The sequence below is a fragment of the Hippocampus bargibanti genome, linkage group LG04 (genome assembly GCF_051943395.1).
Source record: "Hippocampus bargibanti isolate YZ-2025 linkage group LG04, ASM5194339v1, whole genome shotgun sequence".
Classification (NCBI taxonomy): Eukaryota; Metazoa; Chordata; class Actinopteri; order Syngnathiformes; family Syngnathidae; genus Hippocampus; species Hippocampus bargibanti.
The window spans coordinates 7,558,666-7,572,500 of NC_142737.1; the positions used below are offsets into that span (position 1 = coordinate 7,558,666).

General features: G+C 38.5%; 1 protein-coding gene across 1 annotated transcript in view; it reads left to right on the top strand.

Moving 5' to 3' along the window:
* The window catches only part of LOC148898860 (netrin receptor UNC5C-like), a 215,406-nt gene that overhangs the window by 101,494 nt on the left and 100,077 nt on the right, over positions 1-13,835 (top strand). Inside the window, exon 2 of the mRNA XM_088993796.1 lies at positions 3,706-3,942. Coding sequence (XP_088849922.1) covers positions 3,706-3,942 — 237 coding nt within the window. The remainder of the gene's footprint in view (positions 1-3,705; positions 3,943-13,835) is intronic.

The window sequence follows — 13,835 nt, forward strand, 5'->3', positions numbered from 1 at the left end:
GGGGTAAATGGAGGTTTTGGGTTGCCCCGTCGTGCCATATTTACAAGGTACAATAAATCGCACCGGGGATATTGTTCGGCCTGAGCCATTCATTTTTGATGAGAGCATTCAGGCCAGACGTTTATAAACTGTTCTGTGAGGGTGCGTAATTCACTCGGTTGGTGGAGTGGGCGGGGGTCATCAGCCGCCAGATAAACAAATGGAGGATTGACGGCTTGGGAGTGAGGCGTTAAAAAGGAAGTTGAAGGAGGGGGACCACATGTGTCCAAAGACAAAGGGAATGGTGTATCAATTCCTTTACCCATTCCTTATTCCTCCCCGCCCAGTTCTTGGGTTATCATGTTTCCTTCACCAATCAATAATTTACAGCTGCCATGTGGAGCAATGAGCTCCCCAGCGCTGAATGACTGATGAAGATAGCGATGTGTATTCATTGGGGCTAGCAGGGCGAACAGCGGCAGAACTGCCAGGAATGGTGGAAAAATCAACCATACCCTGTTGTCATAATTGTACGCTTTTCCTTCATGTGTAACTGACATTAATGGTGACATATGATGGGAATGTTATTTGTGAGACGATGAAGTATACGCCCACTCCAACCGTCAAGTGTGGAATTATATAAACAAATACATGAGAGAGAAAATGTGACTGCAACTGTTCGGATGTTGGTGGATTCTTTTCACTCATTCACTGCCAGATGTGCAAAAATGTGTCCACTCCAGTCCCAGTTTTTTTGTCATTTTCACTCAAAATGCTGGACCCACAGAATATTGAGTTTTAGGACAACATAAACATTCAATGGAGCGTAAGAAACCTTAGACTCTATTCTTTCATCCGAAAAAAGATTTAATTCCTAAATTATATGGATTTGGAGTTATATCAGCTTAAAATGGGAGTGGCTGTACAAAATACAATGCACCTACATATTTGTTTATATAGCGCTTTAACAACAGCGGAGGGGAAAACATTATCAGAGGTCTGACCAGCACTTTATTGAGCACCGCTCCCCGCGCAAGAAAAACCAAAACCCGAACAAATTCGGGAATGGCGCTCCACGTTGTATTTTCAAATACCGAAAAATAGGGAATGGCAGTGAATGGGTTAATGAATAGCACCGCAGGATGTTGTTGAGGCATTACGTATGCATTCACGAAGCTTCTCAACTCACATCACTGTAGTTCCTTGACACTAAGATGCTACAAGTTGCCTCCAAGGAGCTAAACATTGAGATTTTCAACAAATCACCTAAGGTAGATTCCAAAAGAGTTCTTAAAATAGGCATGACCTATGACCTTGATATTTTGGACAGTTTATTTTGAAATTGATTGAAATTTTGAAAATCATAATAAGTAATAAACTGTTTTTGTGAATCATTTTGTCATTATTTCGTGATCTGATAATTTTATATAACTTACACGTTATTATGTGTTCATTTTCTCAAGCGTTATATATAACGTTTATATAAACGTTGGTGAAAGGCATACAACACCCAGGACTGGTCGCCAGTCAATCGCAGTAGAAACTGAAACAAATCGTCATTTACGCTTTGAACAAAAAGTTTTCATCCGATGCTATCGTGAAATAGTGGAAAGCTTTGTCATCACGTTTCATGTCATTTTCAGTAAATGTCATCAAGGTCTTAGATGACAATTTCAGTCGCTGCTGACGACCGAGCAAAAAATCCTTAGAATGTGACACAGCGGCAAAATAAATCCAAGGGTGACCTTTTTTTTTCTTTCTGCGAGATAATGGAATTACGCCACCTAAATGTCTCACCTGTCACAGAACTAATTAGAGAGACTGTCAGCACGTTGATATCAAACTGGAAGCGGCCTACTCAGTTCTCATTATTTTTTTCTGCTGTTGTTTTACCTAAGCTGCTTTTACAGCTCCGAGCCCGCAGCTACTACCGCCATTTGCCCAAGATAAGAACATACACTAAATTAAAGATCACCTGTGTGTGTTGTGAAATACAAACTAATACAAACAAGCTCAGGAAAGGTGGGGGGGGGGGGGGGGGGTGGAAATGGCTGTGTATTAGGTTGAGCGTGGTGGATCTGTTGTGGTCGACATGTCCACCTACACTTGTAATCCTCTCTGCATTGGTGACCTTGACAAGCTATCGATTGGGGGCGGGGTGGGTCGCTAGTGGTTGAAGGAAAAGGACGCAGAAGGGGTGAAATACTTGGCGGAGATCTTTTTTCACAATTTATTTGTGGGGGTAAATTATAGGAAAGGTTAAAATGCACAAGAGGAGGGGAAGAAAAGTGAAAAGAAAGAGGAGGTCAAGTGATAAAATGAAGGCAAGGAGATTGAAAGAGATTAAGCGGGAAGTGGAAGGGCCGGTGGTGGAGAAGGTTGAGTGGGGAAGAAGGATCAGAAGCGAGGGAAATTAATACATTTGGTTGGGGAGGGGGGTTCAGATGGAGGATAATAAACAGGTTGGAGGAACCCAAATACAGACTGAAAAAAATGGACGAAAACACAATTGGAATGAGGAGGAGAGATTTTGTTTGGCTTCTCAACGGTCATCATTTTTTCCATTGGCAAGTATGAGAGGAGTAAAATGGAGGAAAAATGACATAAGAGGGAGGGGTAGGATGGAGGTGTAGAATCAGGATAGCAAAGGAGGAGTTGGATGGAAAGAAGAAGCAAGAGTAAGAAGACTGGACGAGAGGGAGAAGAATTGACGAGATCAGAATCAGAATCAGAATCATCTTTATTGCCAAGTATGTAGAACACACAAGGAATTTGTTTCCGGTAGAACACGCTGCACTAGTATCGTCGTCAAGAAAACTGCTAAGTGGCACTATACAGTTCCATTTTGGCTACTGTTGAAGAGTTCAAAGAGTTAATGGCTTGGGGGAAGAAGCTGTTGGATGGATGGAATGGGCCCCATTTTAACTCATTTTCTGCCATTCCCAAATGTATTCGTGAATTGAAAAATGTGACGTGGAGCCGCATTCGCAAATTTGTTCTGATTTTGTTTGTTCTAGTCAAACCTCTGTCAGTGTTTTTCAGATTCCACAAGGGGGCTGCGTTTCCCTTTTGTCCATGTTAGCGCTTTGTTCCAGCTTCAGCTGTTGTTAAAGTGCTATATTAACCAATATGTATGTATTTCATTGTATTTTGGACAGCCACCCTCATTTCAAGTTCATTTAACTCATATCATTTAGGAATTAACAGTTGTTTTTCTTATGAAAGAAGAGGGTCTAAGGCAAGGGTTTCAAAGTAATTTTTGGCGTGGGCCAGATTGTAGTTACGGTTTCCTCTCAAGGGCCGTTATGAATTTGATATGAACACATATTACATATGGAATGCACAACAAATTAATGAATAACTCGTTTTCAAATCTGAAGTCAAGAATAATGACTGATGCTATGAACTATAGAAAGCATCATGGTATTTCACAAGTTTAATTTGCTTCCGCGGGCCGAATTATATATAAAGTAATGTAGTGGGCCAGATTTGGCCCCCAGGCCTTGACTTTGACACCTGTGGTCTAAGGTTTCTTACGCTGCATTGAATGTTTATGTAATCCTAAAATTCAATGTTCGGTGGGTCTTGCAATTTGAGTGAAAATGACAAAAACCCTGGCTCTGGCGTGGACACATTTTTGCACATCTGGCAGTGAATGAGTTAAAAAGCATGATTATCCCCAACACATTTGGTGAAATTCCAATCATTTTTCCCCTCTCTCAACAGCACGTGAGGACGACGACTTCCTGAGTTTGAGCGAGCTGCCCGAGACCTTCCCGTCCGACCCGCCCGAGCCGTTGCCGCACTTCCTGTTCGAACCCGACGAGGGCTACATCGTCAAGAACAAGCCCGTCAACCTCTATTGCAAGGCCACGCCTGCCACGCAGATCTACTTCAAGTGCAACAGCGAGTGGGTCCATCAGAAAGATCACACGGTGGAAGAACGTGTGGATGAGAACTCAGGTAAGGAATCACCTACATGTTGACAAGAACTGTCAGAAGAACTGACATAAATTTACTCAAATTCACATTTTCACTGTATGAGAATGTATCAGAAAATTTCTAAAAGCTCATCCTTTTAATTTTATTCAATACATCTTCCCCCGCTGTTTATTCCCACAATGTAATAATAATAATAATAATAATAATAATAATAATAATAATAATAATAATAATAATAATAATAATAATAATACATTTTATTTCTAAGTACCTTACAAAACTCTCAAGGACACTTTACAGGCACAGATTCTTTTTTCTGCGGGTGAGCAGCGGCAGCAATTCGTGCCAGGGTTCACTCAAACCGGTCATCTTCCTCAAACCAGGAAGTAGAACACACATTTGCAGTGCTCTGGAATTATTTTTATTTTTTTATTTTATTTTATTATTTTTTGGTGGTGATGAATTTATTTTTTCTTTGTGGTTTTGAGGAGTACAGACACTCCCCTACTTACAAACATTTGAGTTACAAACAACTGTACATGCAAACATTTTTTTAGTAACATATGTAGTATCCTCCCTCGTTGTACATGTGCATATTTTTAGAGAGCATATATACAGTAAAGTCTCGTTATATCGATATCGGATATATCGATAGTCCCGGTTATATCGATACTATTTCTATGCACGCACGGAGAAAATTACATGCAAACAGGGTCGGATATATCGATAGTCCCGGTTATATCGATATTTTTTCGGACTCCCTTGAATATCGATATAACGAGACTTTACTGTATTACTAAATGTTTATTTTTCAGTACAAACCAATACAGGTTACTTATTCAAACCTTAAACATATTTTTATAAACCTTTTGCCCTGCCCACTTTCGAGGACTTGCACAGTGCAAGAATCCAAACAAGGGCGCGGAAAATCTTACTGGACCCTCCGCACCCTGCCCACCACCTTTTCCAGCTACTCCCCTCAGGCAGGCGCTACCGATCCATGCAGACCAAATCCAGCAGACGTTTAAACAGCTTGGTCCCCTAAGCCATTAACCCTTTAAACAGTAACCCAAATAGAACTGTATAGTGCCTCTTTGCAATTTTTTGATGATGATACTAGTGCAGCTTGTTCTACCGGAAACAAATTCCTTGTGTGTTCAACGTACTTGGCAATAAAGGTGATTGTGATTCTTATTCTGATTAAACATACCTATATAAGCCCTAAACATACATTCCATACAAAATATAACACTGAAGCAATTTACGAACAAATTCACCTTGTGAATGACCGTTCGGAATGTATCCCGTTCGTAAATTGGGGAGGGTCTGCAATTGGACGGTTTTATCTGCCCCAATATAAAATATGCCCGGCCTATCATGTTTATCCTTGAACATGCAAAAAGCCTGTTAAAAAATCGACACATTAACATCATTTATTTATTTATTTATTTATTTATTTCATGTGTGTTTTTTTTTTTTTTTTTTTTTTTTTTTGTAGAATAGATTTTGTCACCGTTTAGGTCACAATAAGTGTCCACCCTGTCCAAAAATTAGAAATGGTTACGGTCTAGTCATGTTTTCCTTCAACCAGCAAGTAGCTTGTTAGCTAACATTCATCCAGCTAACTAATGTAGCACATTCTACATTTGTTTCAGCTGTGATTTATTTATTTATTTCATGTAGTTTTTTTAATAATATATTTTGTCACAGTTTAGCTCACAATAAGTGTCCACCCTTCCCAAAAATCAGAAAGGGTTACGATCTACTTATGTTTTCCTTCAACCAGCAAGTAGCTTGTTAGCTAACATTCATCCAGCTAACTAATATATAACATTCTACATTTTTTTTCAGCTGTTTTATTTATTTATTTATTTATTTATTTATTTATTTATTTATTTATTTCATGTAGTTTTTTTGCATAACATATTTTGTCACCGTTTAGGTCACAATAAGTGTCCACCCTTCCCAAAAATCAGAAAGGGTTACGGTCTCCTCATGTTTTCCTTCAACCAACAATTAGCATGTTAGCTAACATTCATCCAACTAACTAATGTAGCACATTCTACATTTGTTTCAGCTGTGATTTATTTATTTATTTATTTCATGTAGTTTTTTTTTAATAATATATTTTGTCACAGTTTAGCTCACAATAAGTGTCCACCCTTCCCAAAAATCAGAAAGGGTTACGATCTAGTCATGTTTTCCTTCAACCAACAAGTAGCATGTTAGCTAACATTCATCCATCTAATGTAGCACATTCTACATTTTTTTCAGCTGTGTTTTATTTATTTATTTATTTATTTATTTATTTATTTCATGTACATAGTTTTTTTTATAATAGATTGTGTCACACTTTAGGTCACAATAAGTGTCCACCCTTCCCAAAAATCAGAAAGGGTTACGATCTAAACATGTTTTCCTTCAACCAGCAAGTAGCTTGTTAGCTAACATTCATCCATCTAACTAATGTAGCACATTCTACATTTTTTTCAGCTGTGTTTTATTTATTTATTTCATGTACATAGTTTTTTTATAATAGATTGTGTCACACTTTAGGTCACAATAAGTGTCCACCCTTCCCAAAAATCAGAAAGGGTTACGATCTAAACATGTTTTCCTTCAACCAGCAAGTAGCTTGTTAGCTAACATTCATCCATCTAACTAATGTAGCACATTCTACATTTTTTTCAGCTGTGTTTTATTTATTTATTTATTTTTTTATTTATTTATTTATTTATTTATTTATTTATTCATGTACATAGTTTTTTATAATATATTTTGTCACCGTTTAGGTCACAATAAGTGTCCACCCTTCCCAAAAATCAGAAAGGGTTACGGTCTACTCATGTTTTCCTTCAACCAACAAGTAGCTTGTTAGCTAACATTCATCCAACTAACTAATGTAGCACATTCTACATTTTTTTCAGCTGTGTTTTATTTATTTATTTATTTGTTTATTTATTTCATGTACATAGTTTTTTTTTTTATAATAGATTGTGTAACACTTTAGGTCACAATAAGTGTCCACCCTTCCCAAAAATCAGAAAGGGTTACGATTTACTCATGTTTTCCTTCAACCAGCAAGTAGCTTGTTAGCTAACATTCATCCAGCTAACTAATATAGCACATTCTATATATTTTTTTCAGCTATATGTATCGTTCTTCTGTTTGAGACACACTACAACAGTCCCCACCCGCCCAATCCTTTCCCAGAATCTACCTCTAAATTGTATTTTCCAAATATCTTGCGACATCCTCCATGAAATGGCAACTATCCTCTTATGTCGCCTAAGGCATTTGCAGCTTTACTTTTTTTTTCAAAGGGTTTTATTCTGTCTTTGTGTCAATTTGAGTCACAATTCGGCTCATGTTCCCATCACAGAATTCCAAATATCCCTCCTGTCGTCTTATATAATCTTCCACGCCGGACAAAGCTCTGCTGTTGCTGCTGTGCAGTTCACAGTGTATCCTGCTGGTACTTTGTGCATCATTTACTGTCCCGGTTGTGTTTGCGGGTAACCAAGCCAAGTCAGGAAGTGAGCCCAGCTTGATGTTTCCACTGATTCAGCTGTCAGTCGCACTCACAGCGGCAAAGACACACAAACACACACACACGCTAGAAGGAATGTTCTATTTGGTGCTTTGAGATTGTCCTGTCACATCATGATTTAAAAGGAAACAAAACTATGTGCTTTTGTAGACACCGCTAAGCCGTAGATCATCGCGGTTCAAGTCTCGCTTTGCTTTCATTCCTTGGGGCGGGACTTTCTGAAAATGCCCAATTCGCAACTCAATTTTTTTCAGATTTTTGACACTTTAAGTCATTTTTATTGGTGTTTTGCATTTGACTAAAAATATCATACTGCCTGTTTTGGGTATTTTAGATGCTATAAAACGTTTTTCTGATGTCAGTTTAAAAACAAAAAAGTGACGTCGGTTGTTCTTTAAAACAACAACAGACGGTGTTTTCAAGCATACGGTCAAGTATCAGATTGGATATGTCCTAACTTGCCGAAAATCCTTGACATAGCAGTTTCATATTATTTTTTAAAACTATTTCACCACTGCCGTTTTAACCTTTCAAACAGTTTTCTGTTGAAAAAAATAACTAGAAAAAAAAGAGTTACAATTATATATTTAAACAATAAAAAATGTGAATATCCACTGGCCTAACTCATTCACTGCCAGACGGTGTGCAAAAAAAAATTTGTCCACTCCAGTGCCAGGGTTTTTGTCATTTTCACTCAAATTGCAGGACCCACATAATATTGAGTTTTAGGACTACATAAACATTCAATACAGCTGTAGAAACCTTAGACTCTCTATTTTCATCAGAAAAAAAGTATAATTATTATAAATATAATACATAACAATTCCTAAATTATGAGTCTGGGGGTATATGAGCTTGAAATGACGGTGGCTGTACAAAATACAATACAATACATGCGTATTGATTTATATATCGCTTTAACAACAGCTGAAGCTGTAACAAAGCGCTAACATGGACAAAAGGCAAATGCCGCCCCCTCGTGGAAGTGAAAAAAATTACCAGAGGTCTGACCAGAGCTTTAACGGCACCCCCAGAAATACCTGTACTGAAAAATCCCATAAAAAATATAACAGGCCTTCTCAAAACGACACAAACTGTTGAATTATTACCTCTAAAACAGTGCCAATCAAGACTGAACAGTGCTATTTCTGTAAAGGCAGACTTTTGCACCCCCACCTTTATTGAATCACATTAGATCTGTGCCTTTCTTCACTTGTGCCATCTTAATTGCACATCTTATTATGCACACCTAATGGAGATATGTGGATGTGACAAACAAAAATAAAGGCAATAGTAAAAGATGACAGCCAGCATGCTGTATAATCATCATCGCTGTCTTTTATCGTGTTTTTTTTCTTCTTCTTGTTCCGCCATCCACCGATTCTTACTCGTCATCCTTCAGCATTCATTACGGGCATCGTCACGCACCTGCTCGTCATTTATTATTCACCCTGTCAGACACTCGTTGGCTAACCTGTGGATACATCCCAGGCGTTGATGTATGGATGATAAATCGAGATATAATTCAATGAAAATTTAGATTCAATAAGCATCGAGCAAGGCTTGATGTTATGTTAATAAAAGTGGATTAATAGCACGCTCGGATGGGCAACGCACCATCGCTCGCGAGCTCGCTCGGGGGGATGCTTAAGCTCCTTTGGTACATTGTGCTCATTTAAAGAACTCAGTGCCTTTTTCTTGTTTGGTATTCCTTGATTTGGATTTAAAAATGTGCTTTGTCATTTGACGCATCATTGGTAGACTTTATATCGAGGGACTCGGCGGAAAGTTTCGCATTTTATGCACGATCGGCCGGTGAATGCTTGGAATTTGATCATCGATCAATGAGATTATAGCTCGTCTCTGCAAAAGAAGATACTACAGAGAATGTGCTGTAAAATTTTAATTGGGTAGCTCGGTAGAATGATCGGTTAGATCGGCAGGTTGGTATGTTCTGTCTGTCTCTCATTCCGCAAACGTGGCACATTTACAGTGATACCTCGGTTTACGAACCCCTTGGCTTCTGAACTTTTCAGTTTACAAACGTTATATTTATGAAAATTTTACCTTGGCATACAAACTATTTTTCGGGACACACACGGAGCTGCCACAATGAGTGATGTGTCGTTTGCGAAAGAGCCCGTTCTCCTAACAAGAAAATGGTGACCGACTGTTTTGTCCTCTATTCCCCGCCCCCAGTCTTCGGTGAAGAACGCAGCACTGAGGGGGGGAGGGGTTAAACATTAAAGAGACAGGCAGACTACAGAGAGTGAGAAAACACACACACACACGCACACGAAACGGAGACGAAAGAGCTTGAAACAAAAAAACAAAAGTGAAATGGTGAGAAAATGGATAGAAAACAATGAAGTTTGGACTCGTTTCAACTTTGATCGTTCAAAATCAGAGTGGAGACTGGAAGGTTAAAATATCCCATCAATCAGGCTCCACAAATAACCCGCACAAGCAATCTGTACACTTGATGCAAAAAGCTATCAACACAGCTGAACAGAACACAATTGATGAGGAAAAAGGTAAAATTATCGCAGAGAAAGCACCTCCAAGGGATCATTCCTCAAGATGGTGAAAGAAGAATGCTACGTTCCTCATCAAGTGTTTAATGCTGATGAAACAGGCCACTCCATTCCATCTAGCCATCAAGGAGCATCACAAAGGTAAATAAAACAACAAACTATAATACTGCAGCACATTTATTTACACATAAAATAAGGTATATTTTGTGTAGTTGTAAGGCTTAGAAAATTAGAAAGTAGAAAATTGTTTTATCGGGACCTGGGAGCGGATTATTCTCATTTTAATGGTTTCCTATGGGAAATTAATTTTGGGGATACACAGTTTTCGCCTTACATACTCTGTCTGAGAACCAGTGAAGTTCGTAAGCCAAGGTATCACTGTATTGTAATTTACCGCAACCACTGATGCTCTGACTGATGTGCTTTTTTTCTTCTTAGCCAAGCTTCTATTCTTCCCACTTATCTACTTCTCATGTTTCCCTGCACCCCCTACTCCCACTTTCCTATCCGCCCTCCATCCCACATGCCCGCCATTTCTTCACATTGGCCACAACTGAAGTCATTTTACAGTATTTTGACAGCATTCCACCAATGAACCGTGCATCTGCTGCCTTGCCAAAACCGGCTAGCGTGGCAATTCCACACGAAGACGGAATTCTTCGATCACGCCACCGCGTGTTCAACATCCTTATTTAGTTCTCATTTTTCAAACCGAACGTATTTGTGGAACGTGACGAGTTATGCAGGCAGATGGAGGTAAAGCCGCCTTCATGCTGTCTTCTTGCTGGACAGCCTTGGCGAACCGTGCCCGTTGTTGCGTACGGCGTGCCAGCTGGTCACTTCCTGTTTCTCAGCAACGGCAGACCTTGAACGAGAAATGCTACCCGCCCAACCCCCAGATGGAGTTTTGACACAAGATAATTATCGACCTCCATGTTAGATGAAAACATGCATATGTTGAACACGAAATACTCACATGTACATGTTATTGATGGCTTCCAATTACTTTGATTTTGTCTTTTGTCCTTGGCGCATGATAAATTGTGTTTCATTTCCTTCAAAAAGTCATTAACTGCTTACTAACCTGGCTGTTGATGATTTCATTTGTAAACTGCTTTCAATAATAATATATATAACAATAATAATAATAATAATAATAATAATAATAATAATAATAATAATAATAATAATAATACATTTAATTTATAAGCGCCTTTCAAAACTCTCAAGGTCACTTTACAGTCACAGGACCTGTTTTTCTGTAGGTGAGTAGCGGCAGCAACACGCACCAGCGTTCACTCAACCTGAAAGTAACTCAAATAGATAGAAATCTAGCTAGCCAGTTAATAGATAGCCAACAGATAGCAAGCTAGATAGCCAGTCAGCTAGACAGACACACAGCTAATAGATAGCCAGCCAGCCAGCTAATAGATAGCCAACAGATAGCAAGCTAGATAGCTAGCCAGCCAGATAGATACAGGACTAATATATAGCTAGCAAAATAGCGAGCCAGCCACCCAATAGATAGCTAATAGCTAGCTAGCCAGATAGCCTAACTAATAACTAGACAGCTAGCTAGACAGCTAGCTAGACAGCTAGATTTAATATACTCCAGTGCACCTTTTACACCGGAAAATACAGTCCTATTTGCATCCTTCATCTGGTCGGGTATGTTTTGTTTCAACTTGTCAAAATGTTAAGACTTGTCCATTCATTTTCTATCATTTTGACGTTTTTTCCCAAATGACCAGTGGCGGACCGTCAACACCTGCAAAGACTTCTTTGCTGGCCTAAAAATATCTGAATCACAGACTGGTATTAATTATATTTTGTCCATTAATTCTTATTAAATAATTCCAAATTGTCTTTCTTTTTATTATTATTTACTAACATTTACATAAAAATACATACCCACAAAAAGAGGAGGCATGTTGAGAGCATGGATGCGTACGGTGGATTTAAGTTATACACACGGAACCATAAAAACACGCAAAATTCAAAGCATACCACATCATCATCTGAGAATCACTCCACATTTTTCTGTTTTCAACTTTTAAATGTACCGACAGTAAATTACGACACACAGATGTGGGGAAATATATCTGAGTTCACTACATCCATTATTGATGCTATAGGGGAAAAAAACGAACCATTAGGTTAGGCCATAAGGTTGTTGTTTCTTTATTTTGCTTGTCATTAATATCCAAGATCACTGTTCAGACCGCTAGACTAATTTATATTATTCTACAAATCCCCCCCCACACCCCGCCTACGGTATTTTGGATTACAGATTGTAAATTATAAACCAGGTCATTGCATTAATTTTGTTTTGTACAATTGTGTTTCGAAGTACGGCATGGCAATACTGTAGTTGCCTTTCATTGTGTATTGATAAACAGCAATAATCTTACATTTCTAAAAGCTTTTTAGGCTCGCTTTCATTTCTTTTCAATTTCAATTATCAATTAATAAATGGAATGAAAGTGAAAGTCCAATGAACTACCATCGTTGTGTTCAATTTGAATAAAAACAGAACGAAGTATTCAGCTCGTCATGGTCAACCTACCCTGTTGAACTGAATATACGACATTCAATGTGAAATGGATGAACGTTGTTGTTTTTAGAAAATAATCATTATTTTAGAAATTACACAAGCAACCCATTTTATTCAAGTTTAAAAAGTCAAATTAAAGTACCAGTACCCATTATTTGCAGAGGCGGGCTGTGGATTTCATCGCTAGGCCTTCAATAGTGCTATGCCTGAATCAATCCAGACTGAAACAAGGGAGGTGTGATTTACTACAAGTCCACTATAGGGTGCCATTAGCCAGGAAAAAAATTGACCGCTATTAAATCAGTACAAAATATATTTGCTAATGCTGCTCGCTACAGATACAGTGTGCTAGCTCTGGCCAGTATGCTCTTCACTAGTGGCTAGTGATTCTATGATTGACTCGTGATTCGTCAATCATGTGACTAGCCATTCAGAGTTTGAGAAAACTGACGTTTCCAGTGGCTTCTACCAGGCCTTAGGTTGCCAACTCGAACTCTGATTGGTTAAAGCAACAGTTTCATGGACATTGATTTTGATGCTCCAGGGCCTGCAGAAATGCTTGTGAAGACTTCCAGGTAGATTTCTGACCCTGGCAACAAATGATGGCTGAAAAGTGATTGGTTAAATGCTTAAATACGAAAACACACACCTGGAGGTGGCACAACACAGGAAAAGCAGTTAAATACAATTTGGAATTATTTAATAATAATTTTTGGAGGAATTATAAATCACATTAGTCTGTGATTCTGATATGTTTGGGCCTGCAAAGAAGGCCTACCACCACCAGTGTTTTCTACATTGACTATACATTCTATTTCACTCTTGTTTTATTTCTCACGGTTGTTTATTTTTCTTTTTTTTTTGTCATTGTCATTAGTTAGCTTGAAACGCCTTTAGCTTAGTTTAGGATTTATATATTATTCATTGACTTCATTGTAAATGTATTTTTGTCGTTAAAAGCCAAATGGTCCTTGCTCTTGCAGGCATATCGTCTTTTTTTTAACCAAAGCACCCTGTCCATGACCTCGGTATATCTCCATTAGCATGGAATGGACTAATGACATATGGTGGGCCCTCATACTTACTTTGTCTCCATTAGTCACCGTGTGAATTATTAGCTCGAACCTGCGTTTTCTCTTTTTATACTCTCTCTCTCTCACACACACACACACACACACACACACACACACACACACACACACACACACACACACACACACACACACACACACACACACACACACACATACATGCACAAACACGCACACAAACACAT